Source organism: Mesoplodon bidens, assembly GCF_964165515.1.
Source record: "Mesoplodon bidens genome assembly, chromosome: 4".
Classification (NCBI taxonomy): Eukaryota; Metazoa; Chordata; class Mammalia; order Artiodactyla; family Ziphiidae; genus Mesoplodon; species Mesoplodon bidens.
The window spans coordinates 42,998,334-43,014,114 of record NC_138160.1 but is presented as its reverse complement, the minus strand read 5'-3'; the positions used below and the strand labels follow the sequence as shown (position 1 = coordinate 43,014,114).

Sequence of the window (15,781 nt, the reverse complement as noted above, 5' to 3'; positions counted from 1 at the left end):
AAATTCCAACATAAGTTTAAGGCAGTAACAAATGTAGTGAATCATAAATATGTTTCAGACCCAGTTTTCAAATACTATATTTTAACCTTCAGACTCTATGTTTACAAAGCTCCACTCCACTGTAATAAAATATACTGAAAAGAAAAGCTTATCAAGCGAAGGGGATCACAGCTCTTTTCAGCAATATAAAAAGTTTTCATAAAATGGATAAGAATTTCTTAAATTAGTGTGGCTCTTTTGCCATCAATTGTTAAAAATGCAGCTTCTCTGGCATTGTTGGAGTAACGAAGAAATAATTCTGAGTCGTCTCTGCTATCAGACTATGGTCTCCTAAACTGTTCATGTTTCTCAGGTGTAAGAATAGCAACAACTTGAGCTGTAGGAACATATTTAACAATTTTCCTTTCTGAGTAAAAGTAACAAAGACAACCTCAACATACCAGGGACTATGTCTATATTTTTAATCTTCATAAAAATCATTTCAAACATAGGTAATACACACATTCTCGTGATACCATGGGCTGAGCGAGAATCTTCCTCGTGCTGTATGAACAGGCACCGATAAGATTTCACTTGGTCCCAACTGAATCCTTTACTTCCACCACCAGAATTCCATCGTGACAGAGGATGGCAGACAAATCTTTGGTTTCAGTGCTGTCGGGCAGTTTATACTGTCGGGTGAAGCTTCTTGAGATAAAACCGTGCTCGTCCATTCTGGTTCCATGTTGAGCCTTAATCAGCAGCCAGCCTTCGAAGGTCTGAATGATGATATCTTCGGGTTGGAACTGGACCACGTCCAGCAGGACCTGGAAGCGGGATTCGTCCCTCTGGGGCGGCATCTCTGCGGTGTCCACGGGGGCAGGCTGGGCCACCCTGGCTTTCCCCAGGTCCACAGTGGTTGGCCCGGGCAGTTCATATAAAGCGTGATCCAGCCTGCAGTCTTCCAACCCTCGAGCTTCAAACTCCTCCTCGTATCGCACTGGAGTCTCTATGAGATGCCTCAAGATGATTTTTGCCATAGTGGAGGCCAAGCCAGCACCGAACGCCTTCCGCCCCGGCTACGTTGTCCGTGTTGAACCCTCGCAGTTGCCGACTGACTACAGCATCTGTTGGAGCCGCTCTTCGCTTATAACCCTGCGCAGACGCAACTCTCTAATTAGGCCTGAATCACAGCGCCGCACACTCCCTCTTGTCTTTTCACCGCTGCTGACAATGAACGGCTATTTATAGGGCATGTTTCGAAGTTGCTTTTAGCACACAGCCTGCTCGAGCTGCTGCGTCAAGGATTGCCCTTACATTCTCAGTTATCCCTGGCAAGTGTGTCTGCCTTGCTTACCCTCAAAGAAAAAGAGAATCAGAAACAGTGTTTGAGAAATACCTGAGGGGGTGCTCTGTTCTTGTGAACTACAGTGATCTAGTGGATCAGAACAGCCCAGAGGTGTGCACTCGTCTTATGATATGAGCTAAAACTGCATTAATCCTAGTCGCCAAGTGCAAAGCTGGGGGGAGGTGACTTTAGCTGTAATTGATTAAGAATTAAGATACACACGCACACACATTCAAATATCCAACATTCAACAAACCCTCAGCCCTCCGTTCTATATATTTACTTTTACTTCATCCTTTAATCTTTTAAACTTAAGGGACATCTGAGCCACGCCATCTGGGTTTATTACGTTTGACTCATCAAAAATGAGATCCTAGGACTAAACCAGACAATGATGTCGAACCTCAGATGGGAGTTGGACAGGCATAGAATGGGGCATCTTAACAAGGAAAATAGAGCCCCAGGGGAGAGAAAAATGTTAAAGCTTTGAACTATTTGATACTAAAGCCCAGAAAACTAAGGATTAATCTAGTTGCAGCTTTGCTGTTTCATTGGCAAAAATAAATAACATATAATTTCTTTTTTTTCTTTTTTCCTTTTTGCGGTATGCGTGCCTCTCACTGTTGTGGCCTCTTCCATTGCGGGGCACAGGCTCCGGACGCGCAGGCTCAGTGGCCATGGCTCATGGGCCCAGCTGCTCCACGGTATATGGGATCTTCCCGGACCGGGGCACGAACCCGTGTCCCCTGCATTGGCAGGCAGACTCTCAACCACTGCACCACCAGGGCAGCCCAACATATAATTTATTAACTGTAATACCTTAACATTAAACTTACATTGAAAAAGCATGCGGCAACTCCTTATCCACTGCTATAGAAGGATCTCCAAGACATGTTAGGTATGAAAGAAAAGTCCAGAACAGCATATAATACACTACAAGTTATCTTTTTTATAAGTAGGTATTTGCTTGTACAAATAGAATCTCTCTGAAAGTTGTGTCATGGGGAATGGCAGGTACCTCCTGAGAGGGTAACAGAGTGATCAGGAGGCAGGGGCTGGGGGGAGGCTTGCTTACTACTATAAACACATTTGTGCTTTTCATTTCTGCAGAGTGTATGCAATGCGCATACACTCAAGAAGGTTTTAAACATAGAACACTTCCTCTCCACAGAGGTTAGTATTTTCTAGAACGGATAGACTCTGGAAAACCTTTCCTTAAAACGCATATCCGGGGCTTCCCTGGTGGCGCAGTGGTTGAGAGTCCGCCTGCTGATGTAGAGGACACAGGTTCGTGCCCTGGTCCACGAAGATCCCGTATGCCACGGAGCGGCTGGGCCAGTGAGCCATGGCCACTGAGCCTGCGTGTCCGGAGCCTGTGACCCGCAACGGGAGAGGCCACAACAGTGAGAGGCCCAAGTACCGCAAAAAACAAACAACAACAAGAAAAACGCATATCTGTTTTCTTAGAATGAAAAAAAAAATCTACAAAAGATAAAAAATCTGAAAACAGAAGGGAACCATTTCCTTTAGCTCTTTTCCATTACTCTAAAAATCTGTGTGGACATTTTGGTATATATTTAAGAACATGCCCTAATCATGTTCACACTCAGCTTTTTTGACCTTCATTTCGCAGGTTGGTGACCCTCAAGGGAAAAATGTACTCTTTGAGATGTTAATGTCCTCTAGCTCATAAAATATTGAGAGATGTTTTCCTCAGTGCTTCTCTGAGTGGTAAGTAAAAAACAGAACTCACTGCCAGTGGCAGGAAATAGATAAGGTACTAAGGATTTGGCTTTAAATTCCTAAAAAGAGTCCCAGCAAAACTGAGAAGAAGATACAGAGATCTTTCCATATACTCCCTGTCCCTACACGTGCATAACCTCCCCTATGAATATCCCCGCCAGAGCGGTACATTTGTTACAACTGATGAATCTACATTAACACATTATAATCACCCAAAGACAATAATTTCCATTTGGCTTCACTCTTTGTGTTGCCTGTTCTATGAATTTGCACAAAGGTATAATTGCACGTATCCACCAAAATAGTATCATACAGAGTAGTTTCACTGCCCTAAAAATTCTTTGTGCTCCACCTATGCATCTCCCCTCCCCCCAACCCCTGTTCTAAACAACTACTGTAAAAAAATGTCTATTTAAAAACCTAAAACTAAAACTCCTCTAAAAAAATAAACTGTTAAAAAATAAATACCGGAAAGATGCTGGTAAGGTGGACAGAGAAAAACATGTCCAGTTAGTCTTATAGTTTCTTGCCTCCAGGGGTCTCTAAAATGGGTAAGAAGGAGCAGATATGAGTGGTGTTTCCACATTGCTTGTGTGAGTTGCTGAGGTTAAAAAGGAGTATTCACATTTCCCACGCAAACACCCGAGATTTCTATTGCTTTCCCCAAACTGCCCTTTGACCCTAATCCTACACCTGAACTGCCTTCCTCCTCATCAACTCCCTTTACCCTTTTGGAGAATCTCCCAGGCTTCTGATCTGGTCTCCCTGCCCCCACTCTTACCCTACTGTCCATCCTCCCCATTGTAAGCAGAGCCACTGTTTCAAAACATAGGATAGAGTATGTCACTCCCTTGCTTAAAAATCCCAACCAGAAGCTTCTCCTTGTAACCAGAATGAAATCCAAAATCCTGACCACGGCCTTCAAGAACCTATTTCTCAGCCCGTGCTGACCTCCTCCCCGCCTCTCTCCCCCCGGATCCTATATGATTCAGCCGCACTGGCCTCCTGTCTGTCCTCGAATACTCCAACCTTTTTTCTTCCTCAGGCCCTTTGCACTTGGAGTCCCTTTTGCTTTGAAAGCTCCACCCTCAGAATGGCAGAAGCCATTCAGGATTCAGGTCAGTTGTCATCTCTTCAGGCAGGTCTTTCCTGATCATCTAGCCAGAGTCTTCCTCCTGTCACTTCCCTATTTTATCTCCATCGCCATTATCAGCATCTAAAACTATCTTACTTCTGACTTCCCTGGTGGGCCAGAGGTTAAGACTCCGTGCTCTCACTGCAGGGGGCCACGGGTTTGGTCCCTGGCTGGGGAAACTGAGATCCCACATACAAGCTTTGTGGCGGAACCGCCCCCCCCAAGAAAAAACCAAAATCCAAACAAAGTCTTGGGGACTTCCCTGGCTATCCAGTGGTTAAGACTCCGCGCTCGCACTGCAGGGGGCTCGGGTTCGATCCGTGGTCAGGGAACTAAGATCCCACATGCTGCGCAGCCAAAAAACAAAAACAAAAACAAACAAAAAAACTATCTTACTTTTGGATTTAAATTTCAGCTGGGGAAGACAGACAATGGCACTTTGAGGTCAGAAACGTAGGGTTCACTGCTGTAGCCCCAGCACCTAAGACAGTGCCTGGAAAGTGTGTTAGGAGAAAGAAAAAATCCAACTGCTACAAATTTTGTGCTTTTCATTCAGCTGGCCCTCGATGTCACTTGGCCATCCTTCTGTGTATTTCGATCAGCTTCTCCTATTTCTCCAGAGTGGAGATGGCAAACTTCTCCCTCTCCTCAGGCCTTCCCCGTGCCCCGGGTCTCTCTCTCCCAGCTGAGGGGACTTGCCTCCACGTTCACGCCCAGACATCTGAGTGGGGAGAAGCTGGCTGTGCTCACGTCCCCTCTGCTCGGGAATCCCTTGTCCCCTCCATCCTCCTCTGGGCTTCTGTCCAACCACTTAGCCTTTTCTCAATGTTCTCTAGTCTCTCGGTGTCCACAGGCTCCTCTCCATCAGCCTAAAGTCCAGTGTGCCCCATCTTTCTAAAACAAAACAAGACCTTCTAGACCTTATGTCATCCCCTAGCTAATTATTCTATCCCCTCCCAGACCAGCTCCTTGAATGGTAGCCTGTATTCAACGGTCACTCTCCACGTTGCTGCAAAATAAGTCTGCCCTCAATGAGGTCAAAGGCAGCCTCGTTGCTAAATCTATACTTTAACCTTATTTTCCTTAACCTCTTCAGCATTTGACATAAGCCTCTTATCAGGAAAGAATGCGAACTAGTTTTGTCTTAGTGCTGTCAAGAGGACAAGTAGAGTTTTCTCTTATCCTATTCCATGCATTCTCAATGGGGCAAAAATTTGTTCTTATGGAGCAAAAAAAAAAAAATCCATATTATCTAAGATTTTTTTTGAATTGTATTTTATTTATTTTTTTATACAGCAGGTTCTTATTAGTTATCTATTTTATACATATCATATTATCTAAGATTATACCAAATCTTAGCTATACATAATGGATTATGACTCTCCAAAGGACCCAAGTACATAAACAGACATAAAGAATATCTGTGGTATTAAAATTTCATCAGGGAGAGGGAGGCGAAATCAGGTGAAAAATGTCTTGAAAGACTCCTGGCGGGTGGAGGGATGGAGCAATAATTTTAAAAAGGTGAGAGACACAGTTCTAGTCAGCTTCATGAATTGCTCATCAAGACCTCAATGGCCCAGGGGCTCATTTGGGGGATTTCAGTACCAACTAGCTTGGGGTCTGAGAAGGTTCCCTAAAAAGAGTGATATCTCAGTCTGGATAAGCTGACAGAGGGGGACAAATGGAGCTTTGGAAAGGGAAGGGGGGATTTGAGTGTTCCCAGCAATAGAACGGCACATTCCAGGGCCTGGAGCCAGAAGAGAACCTGTGATTGGAGGACAAAAGGACGAGGTGTAGCCACAATGCAGACCACAGAGTAGGAAGCGGGAGAAATGAGGCTGGAGAGGTGAGCCTTTTATGCCATTTTTGTTTTCGAATATCTACTAGTTGTTCTAAGAGTGACACCAGAATCCTTGTTTTAGAGTAAACACTAATCTTTCTCCTTGTAATCAAAAGGCCTATTGAAGTTTTTTTGTTTTTTGTTCCAAATTAAAGTTAAATTCTGTTCTGAAATATAGAAGCTAACTTCATGAAGATCCAGATCAGTGCCTTTTTTTACTTTTCTGACTATACCCACAATAAGAAACATACTCAGCATCACCAGTGAACACACATATACACACACTGGGTACAAAACCCTTAGCTTTACTACATGTGATGCACTGTGATGGTCTCTGTTTAATTCCATTTAGCTTAACAGTGAGCCTTGCAACTCACTAAATTGATTTCACAGTCCACAGTTTGGGCAACACTTAGTTAAAATTTTCCATTATTAAGTAAGGTAGTTTATCATCTTTGTGGGAAGAGTTACCCCTCTACGGGGAGACTGTGATTGTCTAGCCTGGTTTTCTTCTGCAGCTGCAGTGAGACATTGAGTAGGTAGGAAAGCAAGAGGTGTAGTGAGACCAGACAGCATGGCTTGTGTCAAGTGCTGAGAGGTTAAGGAAGATAAGGATGGAAGCGCAGACTTAGCAGTGAGGGTGTCTTTGACTTAAGGAGAGTCAGAGGCAAAGTTGGGCAGAGGTTAGGCTGCAGTTGGTTGGGTAGTGCATATTGCAATTTCAAGAAGCTGGGTGGGAGGGATGGAAAGGATTCACTAGAGGCTGACATGAGGTCTGGAAGGCTTGTTTTGTTTTAATAAGATGTTTTTAAGAAAAGTGACTGTTACTTTGATGGAAAGGAGAGAACTGGTTAGCAAGGGGCCCTGAGGGGCCATGGTTGATCGAGTCTGAGAGCTAGATGGCCAATATCCTGCTTTAAATATTCCTTTTAAACAAAGTAATTTCCTTAAGTCATCCTCAAATCATGAATAAGATTTTTGTTCAGCATTTCAGCCTGGTGTCAACTAGTCTTTGGGGGAATTAAGCAAGGGATTGTACCAGGCTTTAGGGAAACAAGTGCAGAGGGCCTCCATTACCTGAGGAAGAAGTAGTGAGACAGAAGCAGATGATAGCAGCAGTCTGGAAAGAGATAAAAGTGACAACCAAGTTAGAACATAGATATCTGCCTAAGGGAATCCAAAAAGTATTTGAATGGTAATTTGATAGGACCTTGCTGCAATCTTGGAGGCCAGAGTCAGCTCTGGAATGTTAGCCTTACGGCTGTGAAGGAAATCACATTTTAGATAGAAGCCATAAGTGCAAACACATTTTAACAGGGTTGAGAGGATGGAGGAGGTCATCTTCCCGAGACACCACTTCCATCACATCACCCTTCCTTAGATCAAATTCTAGCAGTGGTTCTAGGCTTTCTCACATGAAAACTGTTTGGTTGTACATTCTGATCTCGACTATTCTTTCTAAATCTACCTTTATGGAATTTCCTCCATCATATATTCCTAACTCTTTGGTCTGGGAGTCATATCCCCCACCTTATGACCAAAAAGGTAGATGTGGAAGCCATATTTTCTGGGGCTACACTGTATGATCCCTGTCCTCTAGACTCACTGTTCTGCTGTCCTCCAAACACTCCTGCTTCTCTCTTTTTCCCCCTCATGCTATTTCTTGTAGTCAGGATGCTATAGTAGGCTGAAGAATATCCCCCCCCAAAAAAGATGTCCGTGTCCTAAACCCTGGAATCTATAAATGTTCCCTCATATGGCAGACTTTACAGATGTGATTAAATTAAGGATCTTGAGATGAGATTTCCCTGGATTATCTGGATGAGCCCCAAATGTCATCACAAGAGAAAGGAGACAGAGGGAGATTTAACACACACAGAGGAGAAGGCGGTATGAAGACAGAGCAAAGAGAGATTTGAAGATGCTGGTCTTGAAGACTAGAGTGATGGGGCCGCAAACCAAGGAATTCCAGCAGCCACTCTAAACTGGAAGAGGCAAGATTCTCCCGTGGAGCCTCCAGATGGAGCTCGTCCTGTTGACTCCTTGATTTTGGACTGCTGGCCCCCAGAACTGTGAGAGAATAACAGTCCATTAGGTCAAGTCATGCAGTTTGTGGTAACTTGTTACAACAGTCATGAAACAAATACAGATGCCCTCATCCTACTTCTGATGCTCAAAATCTGTCCTTCCCTTAAGGCTCAACTCCACACTCCTTCTGCCTATGAGTGCCCGTATTTCTTCAGTTGAAAGCAATTTTCCTCTACTTGCAGGGTATGAGGTTCCCCTGGCACCTTATAGACCCCTGGATCTAATTTTATGCGTTATTAAGCAAGGCATGCTGCTAGGAATCCTGGGAGACAGAGCAGGTGTTCAACAAGTGGTGAATGAGAAAAGCTTTGAAAGATTCTACTAGTTCAATGGATTCATAACGTACTTGTGAAGCTTCAGGTCCACAACTCTGAACTTGTAAGTTGCTTCCTGATGGCGGTGTTGCGGTCAGGTTCATCTGGCACTGCTCATGGGGGACCAGGAGTGAGCGCACAATGTGTTCACTCTGCCTTACCTGAGTCCTTCCTGTGGGGTTTACCAAGCCACCCCCATTCAAGATTGGCTCTGCTTCTGCTCCCGAGTCCATTATAACCAACAACTCATTAACAGCCTCAGCTACTATCGCAGGGATCCACATCAAAGCTGACCTTCCCAGAGCCTGTAGCATAGCCAACAACCGGGAGTCTGCCTGTCCTCCTGAGTCTCCAACCAGATTTCAAATTAGAGTTGGAATCGGCCGGCTCTTGGAGTTGGCCCAATTCATAAAGCTGAACATTGGCCAAGATTTTCTCCTCCCTTTGCTTTCTTCCCTGCCAAGTTCCACAGGCCCTCTTAAGGCCTGGATCCTGTTCTGAATCTCAGCCGGTGTCTGGGTCCAGGGGACCCATGGAGAACCCACCCTGTTCGTTCTGTAGGCATGGGTCCTAGTTCCTATGCCCTCACCTGCTAGCTAGACTCATACCAGGCTGTCTAAATTCTGGTTTAAAACAGCACACGGGATCTTCACCTACTACGGAAAGATGGTCTGTAACCATCGCTCAAGCAGCTATGCTTTTTGACTTAGTAATGGAGCCTGCAGTGAAGCCAGCAAGAGCAACCAGGTAGCTTCCTATTTACCCTGCCTCACCCTCCTTTTCCTGACATGCATGTTCTGAGCACCAGTAGACCTCACTCCTGAACTTGGTGCCAAGTCTCTGTAATTGGGCCCAACACATCTCCAACAGATCCACTGCTTCGTGGTGATTAAGAATATAAACAAACATGTATCCTTTGGCACATTGCTTCACCTGAGTATGTTTCAATTTCCTCATCTCTAAAATGGGCAAAATTGGGGCTTCCCTGGTGGCGCAGCAGTTGAGAGTCCACCTGCCGATGCAGGGGACACGGGTTCGTGCCCCGGTCCGGGAGGATCCCACATGCCACGGAGCGGCTGGGCCCGTGAGTCATGGCCGCTTAGCCTGCGTGTCCGGAGCCTGTGCTCCGCAACGGGAGAGGCCACAACAGTGAGAGGCCCGCTTGCAGCAAAAAAAAAAAAAAAAGGGCAAAATTAACAGAACATACCTGCCAGGGATGTTGGGAAAATTGGATCTGATTCTGGCCATAAAGCATTTTCACTATAAGGCATTGTGCAATGTGATCAATAAATAGAAGTGTTTCTGGTGGTCTCTCCAAATCATAAGCAGAATGGACACTTGAAGTTATTTGCTGTCTATCAAAAACTGTAATCCTTTTTCTCAGCTACTCTTTGGAATCCTCATGAAAAAGCATATAAATCTAATTTTCTAGGGCAATACAGGTTACTGAAACCCAGATGGTATTTAAATGGAATACATTATAAAATCTTGGAAACAGAAGAATGCTTTTGACTGTCCCTCAGTGTTTGGTGCAAGGTTTCTCCCTCCAAACTAGGACCAATCCAAGCAGCTATCTTGGCTCATGTTAACACTAGGAGTGGTTTCATATTTTCATGAGATAACTGCCCTCTGGTGGGAGAGATTAGAATTACACTCATAAGAGACTAATAATAACAAATTCTAAATGAGCAACTCTTAGTCCTCTTGCCTTTTGACTCTGTATTCCAAATAAAGGTCCTCATACACGGAGCCCATTTATTTGTCCTAATCCTTGCAGCTTTTAGATCATTTGTATTGGGGTAGGGGGCGGGATAAGGATTGGGAAATTTTTGAAGAATAAATTTTAAACCCTTGCTTTCTGATTGAAAACTACCAAGCATAAACTATGCTAGTTCTATATAAAAGTACCTAAAGAAGTATCATAACAGTGTGATTAAAGGAGCGGTTTTCTTTTAAATGAATTTATTTATTTATTTGTTTGTTTGCTTATTTATTTATTTATGGCTGTGGTGGGTCTTCGTTACTGCGCGTGGGCTTTCTCTAGTTGAGGCGAGCGGGGGCTACTCTTCGTTTTGGTGCGCAGGCTTCTCATTGCGGTGGCTTCTCTTGTTGCAGAGCATGGGCTGTAGGTGTGCAGGCTTCAGTAGTTGTGGCACGTGGGCTCAGTAGTTGTGGCTCATGGCCTCTAGAGCGCAGGCTCAGTAGTTGTGGCGCACGGGCTTAGTTGCTCCACAGCATGTGGTATCTTCCTGGACCAGGGATCGAATCCGTGTCCCCTGTGTTGGCAGGCGGATTCTTAACCACTGCGCCACCAGGGAAGTCCTGAAGGAACAGTTTTTAGGGACATAAAGACCTAAATTTGAATCTTCACTCTGCCCTTTACTATCTGTTTGATATAGGGCAAGTCACAACCTCTCTGAGGCTCAGTTTCTTCTTTGCCAGGAAAATGGGGAACATACATATGTCTCTTAGGGTTGTTGTGAGGATTAGAAAAGAGATATAGGACACTTAGACTAGAACCTGGCACATAGAAAGTGGTCAGTAAATATTAGATATTATTATTTGTAATACACAATAGGATTACAGTTCTTTGGAGAAAAAACTGACCCATTTCAACTCAGTAGTGGCTATTTTAAAAGAATAGCATGTGGCATTACCCATGTTTCTTTAAACATTAATCAAGGCCTTGGCAAATGTGAGATGTTACTGGGTAACTATACAAGCCACTAATTCTGTGCAGGTAAGGTTCCGACCAAGCCAGACCCTGGGAGGAATGTATTAAAGCTTCCCTATCATGCCAGAGTGTCTTTATCAGCTATGATCAAATGATTTTTTTTTCTTTTTCCACAATTTGCTTTTAAGCCCTTTGGTGGTATTAACATTACTTTTTAGGTGCTGAACTACTAAGCTTGAGAAACTCAAGTCTGCTTTTTTAACCTGAGGGAAATTCCAAGGAAATATACCTTGCTCAAAACTGGTTCTTAGCAGGGGGTGGGGGAGTGGGGGAGGGTGTATGAGTTCTTTCTTCCACAACATAGTTTAACTGAGAGGTCAGATAAGGATATCAGGTTAGAGAAAATGCAGGATTGGAGACAGTGAGGCAGAGGGTAGAGTGAAGGATCAGCAGTCAGGGGCAGAGATAGAAGCTGGGAATCCTAACCAGCTCTGTAACCCCAGGTAGGTCACCATCACACCCATGAACCTCCGTTCTCAGCTGGAAAAGTGAAAAAAAGGACTGAACTAAATTTATAAGGTCCCTTTCGAGTTAAAAAGAAAAAAGATAGAGAAGAAAAGAAGACACACTTAGGTATGATGCTGATTCCATACAGCCTGCTGAAGTGTTCTCCAAAACATTATCATTTTCTTGTTTTTGTGCATCCACTTCCCAGCCCTGGCAATTCCCTTTCTGTCCATTTCACACTCATGACCTGGCAGCTACCATGTGGCCCGATTCCAAGGCCAGGTGAGTGGACCCAGGGTGGACCCCTGACAAGAGCTGAGCCAATCGGATTTTTTTAGGGGACGGGGAATTGGGATTCTGAGACATCAGGCCCTGTTGGCCCTTGGGCTGAGGTGTGCATGGCATTGAAATGGCATTTCCTGCCATGACAGGGCCAAAGCAGAGAGGGCCAGTCCTCGTGTTCGCCTCACTCTCCTTTCCCTGTGGGGAATTGCACTGAAGGGTGCTCACGCAGCCTCAGCGAGAATATTTGTCTTGGAATCAGGAATTCCCTAGAAACCAAAAAATTGCTTAGAACCAATTCCCAAGCCACTTTCTGCCCTTGTACTTTGGCAAACAACACTTGTATCATTTGGCTAAAATTCTCTTTATTTCTAGAGCTAGTGGGAGTAGGTTTCTGTTAGCCTTTAAAAAGCAGATACCTATTGGCAAAGGAGCTTTGACGAATTTATTCTGGGGCTCAAGACCCCAGTGAATCCATGACTTGAAGGACTAACTCCAAGAAGGGGCATTTCAGACACAATCCAAGCTATTAGAGACATATTTGGGGGAGAAGGATCTTCTTATGGTTCCTCAAACCCATAAGCAGCTTCCTGTGCTATTTTCCTGGCCTTGATGGGAATTCTAGAGGAACATACTTGACTAGACTTTCTATTTTGCTTGCAAAACAAACAACAACTAAGATCTAAGGTGAAAGATCTTGCAGGTGAAAAAAAAAACTCAAGTTGGTATTTTTATAGCCTAGACTCAGAAAGTTCTCTTTGGAGGCCCTTTTGGAGGAAGAATGAAGGCTTACCCAACTGATGCAATCTGCTCACATGCTCATGTGGCCCACCCATTCAAACCTCAGGAGAGGCCATGTTGTGTGACGGTCAAGAGCATAAGCTACAGAGCCAGTTGCCTGAGTTCAAATCCTGACTCCACCTCTGACCTGGACATGTAACTTAGTATCCACCTCATTGAGTTCTTTGAACATCAGATGAGTTCATATATAGAGCATCTAGTACCAGACACTGTTCTAAGTAGTTTTACATAAAAATAAAAGGTGGCCTGTGTGCATATAAAGTGCTCAGTTTGTTGGTCACAGGAGGAACTAGAGAGACAGCTAAGAAACTGGGTGCGTGGATTGTCTACATGTGCGGAAGCCATGCTTAGTGTTTTGATAGTAAGACCCAGTGGGAATTAATTAAAATTCATATTAGAAACTCACCACCCACAGCAATTGGTCAGTAATAGTCAAAAGGCAGAACAAACCCCAATAGTTTCTTTTTTTTCTTTTTTTTGCAGTACGCAGGCCTCTCACTGTTGTGGCCTCTCCCGTTGCGGAGCACAGTCTCCGGACACGCAGGCTCAGCGGCCATGGCTCACGGGCCCAGCCGCTCCGCGGCATGTGGGATCCTCCCAGACCGGGGCACGAACCCGTGTCCCCAGCATCGGCAGGCGGACTCTCAACCACTGTGCCACCAGGGAAGCCCGGTTTCTTTACCTCTATATATGTCAGTGGGAATCCTCACAGCGGACACTATTCTGAAGATGTCTTTTTCTAAGCCCCAGAGCAAGATGCACTATCTCATGGCCAGCTCATGGGCTTCATAGCTTGAAGGAAGCAAAGTCAATAGGCTTGTCTCCTTGAGTGAAATGTTATGTCAGGCCACCAGCACAGGGCAAATACTCAAGGGTTCATTTCTTTCTTTCCTTCTACAAAACATTAACTTTACTGTGTCACCACATCTCATTGCAACAATCTAGCCATCTCTTAAGCACCTCCTTGTGATACATCATGGTAGTTACAGGGTGTGCTTTTATGGAATGTATTACTTTCATTTCTCACAACACTATATGATACTTTTCCCAACCCTTGAAAAGTGTAGACTTCGATACTCTACTGCCTTCAAGACTGTAACCTCCAAGGAACCTATCTTTACAACTTCACTGCCTGCATCTCCTCCTTCCTACCCTTCCCACAAACACACACACACACACATACACACACACACACACCCCGCTTGACATTTACCCACTGAAACTTTTTCCCAGATTTCCAAAACACTGTCCCGGGTCATTGCCTTACATGTGTCAGTCAAGTTCCCAGCAGGAAATGTGGCATCTGCAAGTTGAGTCATTTAAGAAGAGTTCAAAAAATAGACTGCTACAGAGGTGGGCAGAATTGAGGAAAAGTATAGAGTAATGCAACGCCCCCAGGGCTACCAGAGCAGAAAGTTATTACAACCTTTAGGAATAGTCTTAGTTTTGATTTGCAATGACAAGGAAACATTTGATTTCTTGATGGCTGTGGCAGCCACAGAAGTGTAACATTCAATTTTCCCTCCAAGACAGAGCTGGGAGATGCAAGTGTGGAGTTAGCTGACAACTTCCAGAAGTGAGAACTGTGAGAGCCTTCAGCTTTTGAGCTGAGGCCGCACTTGTTCTAGGCAACCCCCGCCCCGTGACTAAGCATCATGGGGGCTCTAGAGCCTGGATGTTTCTGTTAACACGGGTCTCTTACAGATCGTCTTCGCTCTGGAGCCCCCATCATATCTGCATCCTGGTCTGAGGCTCTCCCTGCCTGATCCTGTTTCCTCCCCACTTTCCTGTGGCAGGGGTCAGATCTACATCATGCTGTGTCTGCTTCCCAGAGGACACAATTAACTCAGTGGCCATACGTGGCCATCCATGGTGGTTGAAGAGAAGAGGAAAACAGTCTATGTAGAGATTGGGGTGGGGGATATTGTTGGTTTCCCTCTACCTGTTTCCACTCCCTTCCGGAGATCTGACTTCTTTTTCATCCATGACTTCCATGGGACCCTATTAATAAATGTCTTATCTTTTCTTGAGTTAACCTAGGCTTTTACTCTTTTGCCACAAGGACAGTAATTCATAGATTTTTTACATCATCTTCAAAGAGAGGGGAGAGTCAGGGCCACAGAACCACCATCCTAATTATACCCCTTACATAGCTCTACCAATACTCTCCCCCAGCCCTCCTGCCATCCACAACATTAAGTCTGAAAGGGATGGAAAATCACCAAGAAAATTCCCCAAGACAACATGGAAAAAGGGAGCCAGGGCAGGAGATCATTAACACTAATTGAGAAAATCCTCTTATTCTATGGAGGAAATGGGCATTTCTGCTAAGTTAACCCAAAAAGAAAAATATGTAAAGGTATAACTTTGAAGCAATTAAAAATAAACTGTTTTTTTGTTTGTTTTGTTTTGTTTTAATGTGCTTCACTGGCTCTATAAGCAGCAGAGGGAATAAACTACAGAATATATTTCCATGTTTGGTGGCCTCTAATGTTCAAATATATTTTAGCAATATATATTAATTGAATACCTACTATGTGCCAGGTCTGGAAAAAGCACTGGCTATACAAAGATAAAAGACTCATTTCTTAAAATCTCAGATAAGTGCAGGAGACAAATAATGAAAAAGAAGACTAGAGATAAACACTCAGAATAAAATTTCCTTGACTTGGGTTGTACCATTTTTTAGTAAAGAAAGGCAGTAGCCAGGGACAAGAGAAGTTTTCCAGTTACTGAAGCATTGGAGCAATAAGAAAATATAACATTTTTCAAAGAAGAATGGGAATTCTTTGAAAATTAGGCACATTTTGAAATGATGAAGAAGAATCATATGCTAAATGTAACTACTGAGATCTATCAAGAGAAGAATGAAAAAGATCAGGCATCAATGTCAGCAGGAAATTATCCTGAGCCATGTCTCCTAAGAGCACCAGCTCCAAGCCTGGCCTAAATTCCTCCTGAGAAGTGTACATGGGCTGCACCACTGGTCAGGTTACCTTGGAACCTGAGCCCTCTACGGACCTCTCCATATCAATTCCTTCCAGCCTTACTAGCGGAGACACAATCT

The 15,781-nt window shown here is 44.2% G+C and overlaps 1 protein-coding gene across 1 annotated transcript; it reads right to left on the bottom strand.

The window, feature by feature from the left end:
* Positions 1–569: 569 nt before the first annotated feature.
* Positions 570–1,019, bottom strand: HSPB3 (heat shock protein family B (small) member 3; the record flags this gene model as incomplete). The annotated part of the gene is made up of 1 exon (XM_081231779.1): positions 570–1,019. The coding sequence occupies one exon, from the start codon at positions 1,017–1,019 to the stop codon at positions 570–572; it is 450 nt and encodes a 149-aa protein (XP_081087905.1).
* Between the last annotated feature and the right edge of the window lie 14,762 nt (positions 1,020–15,781).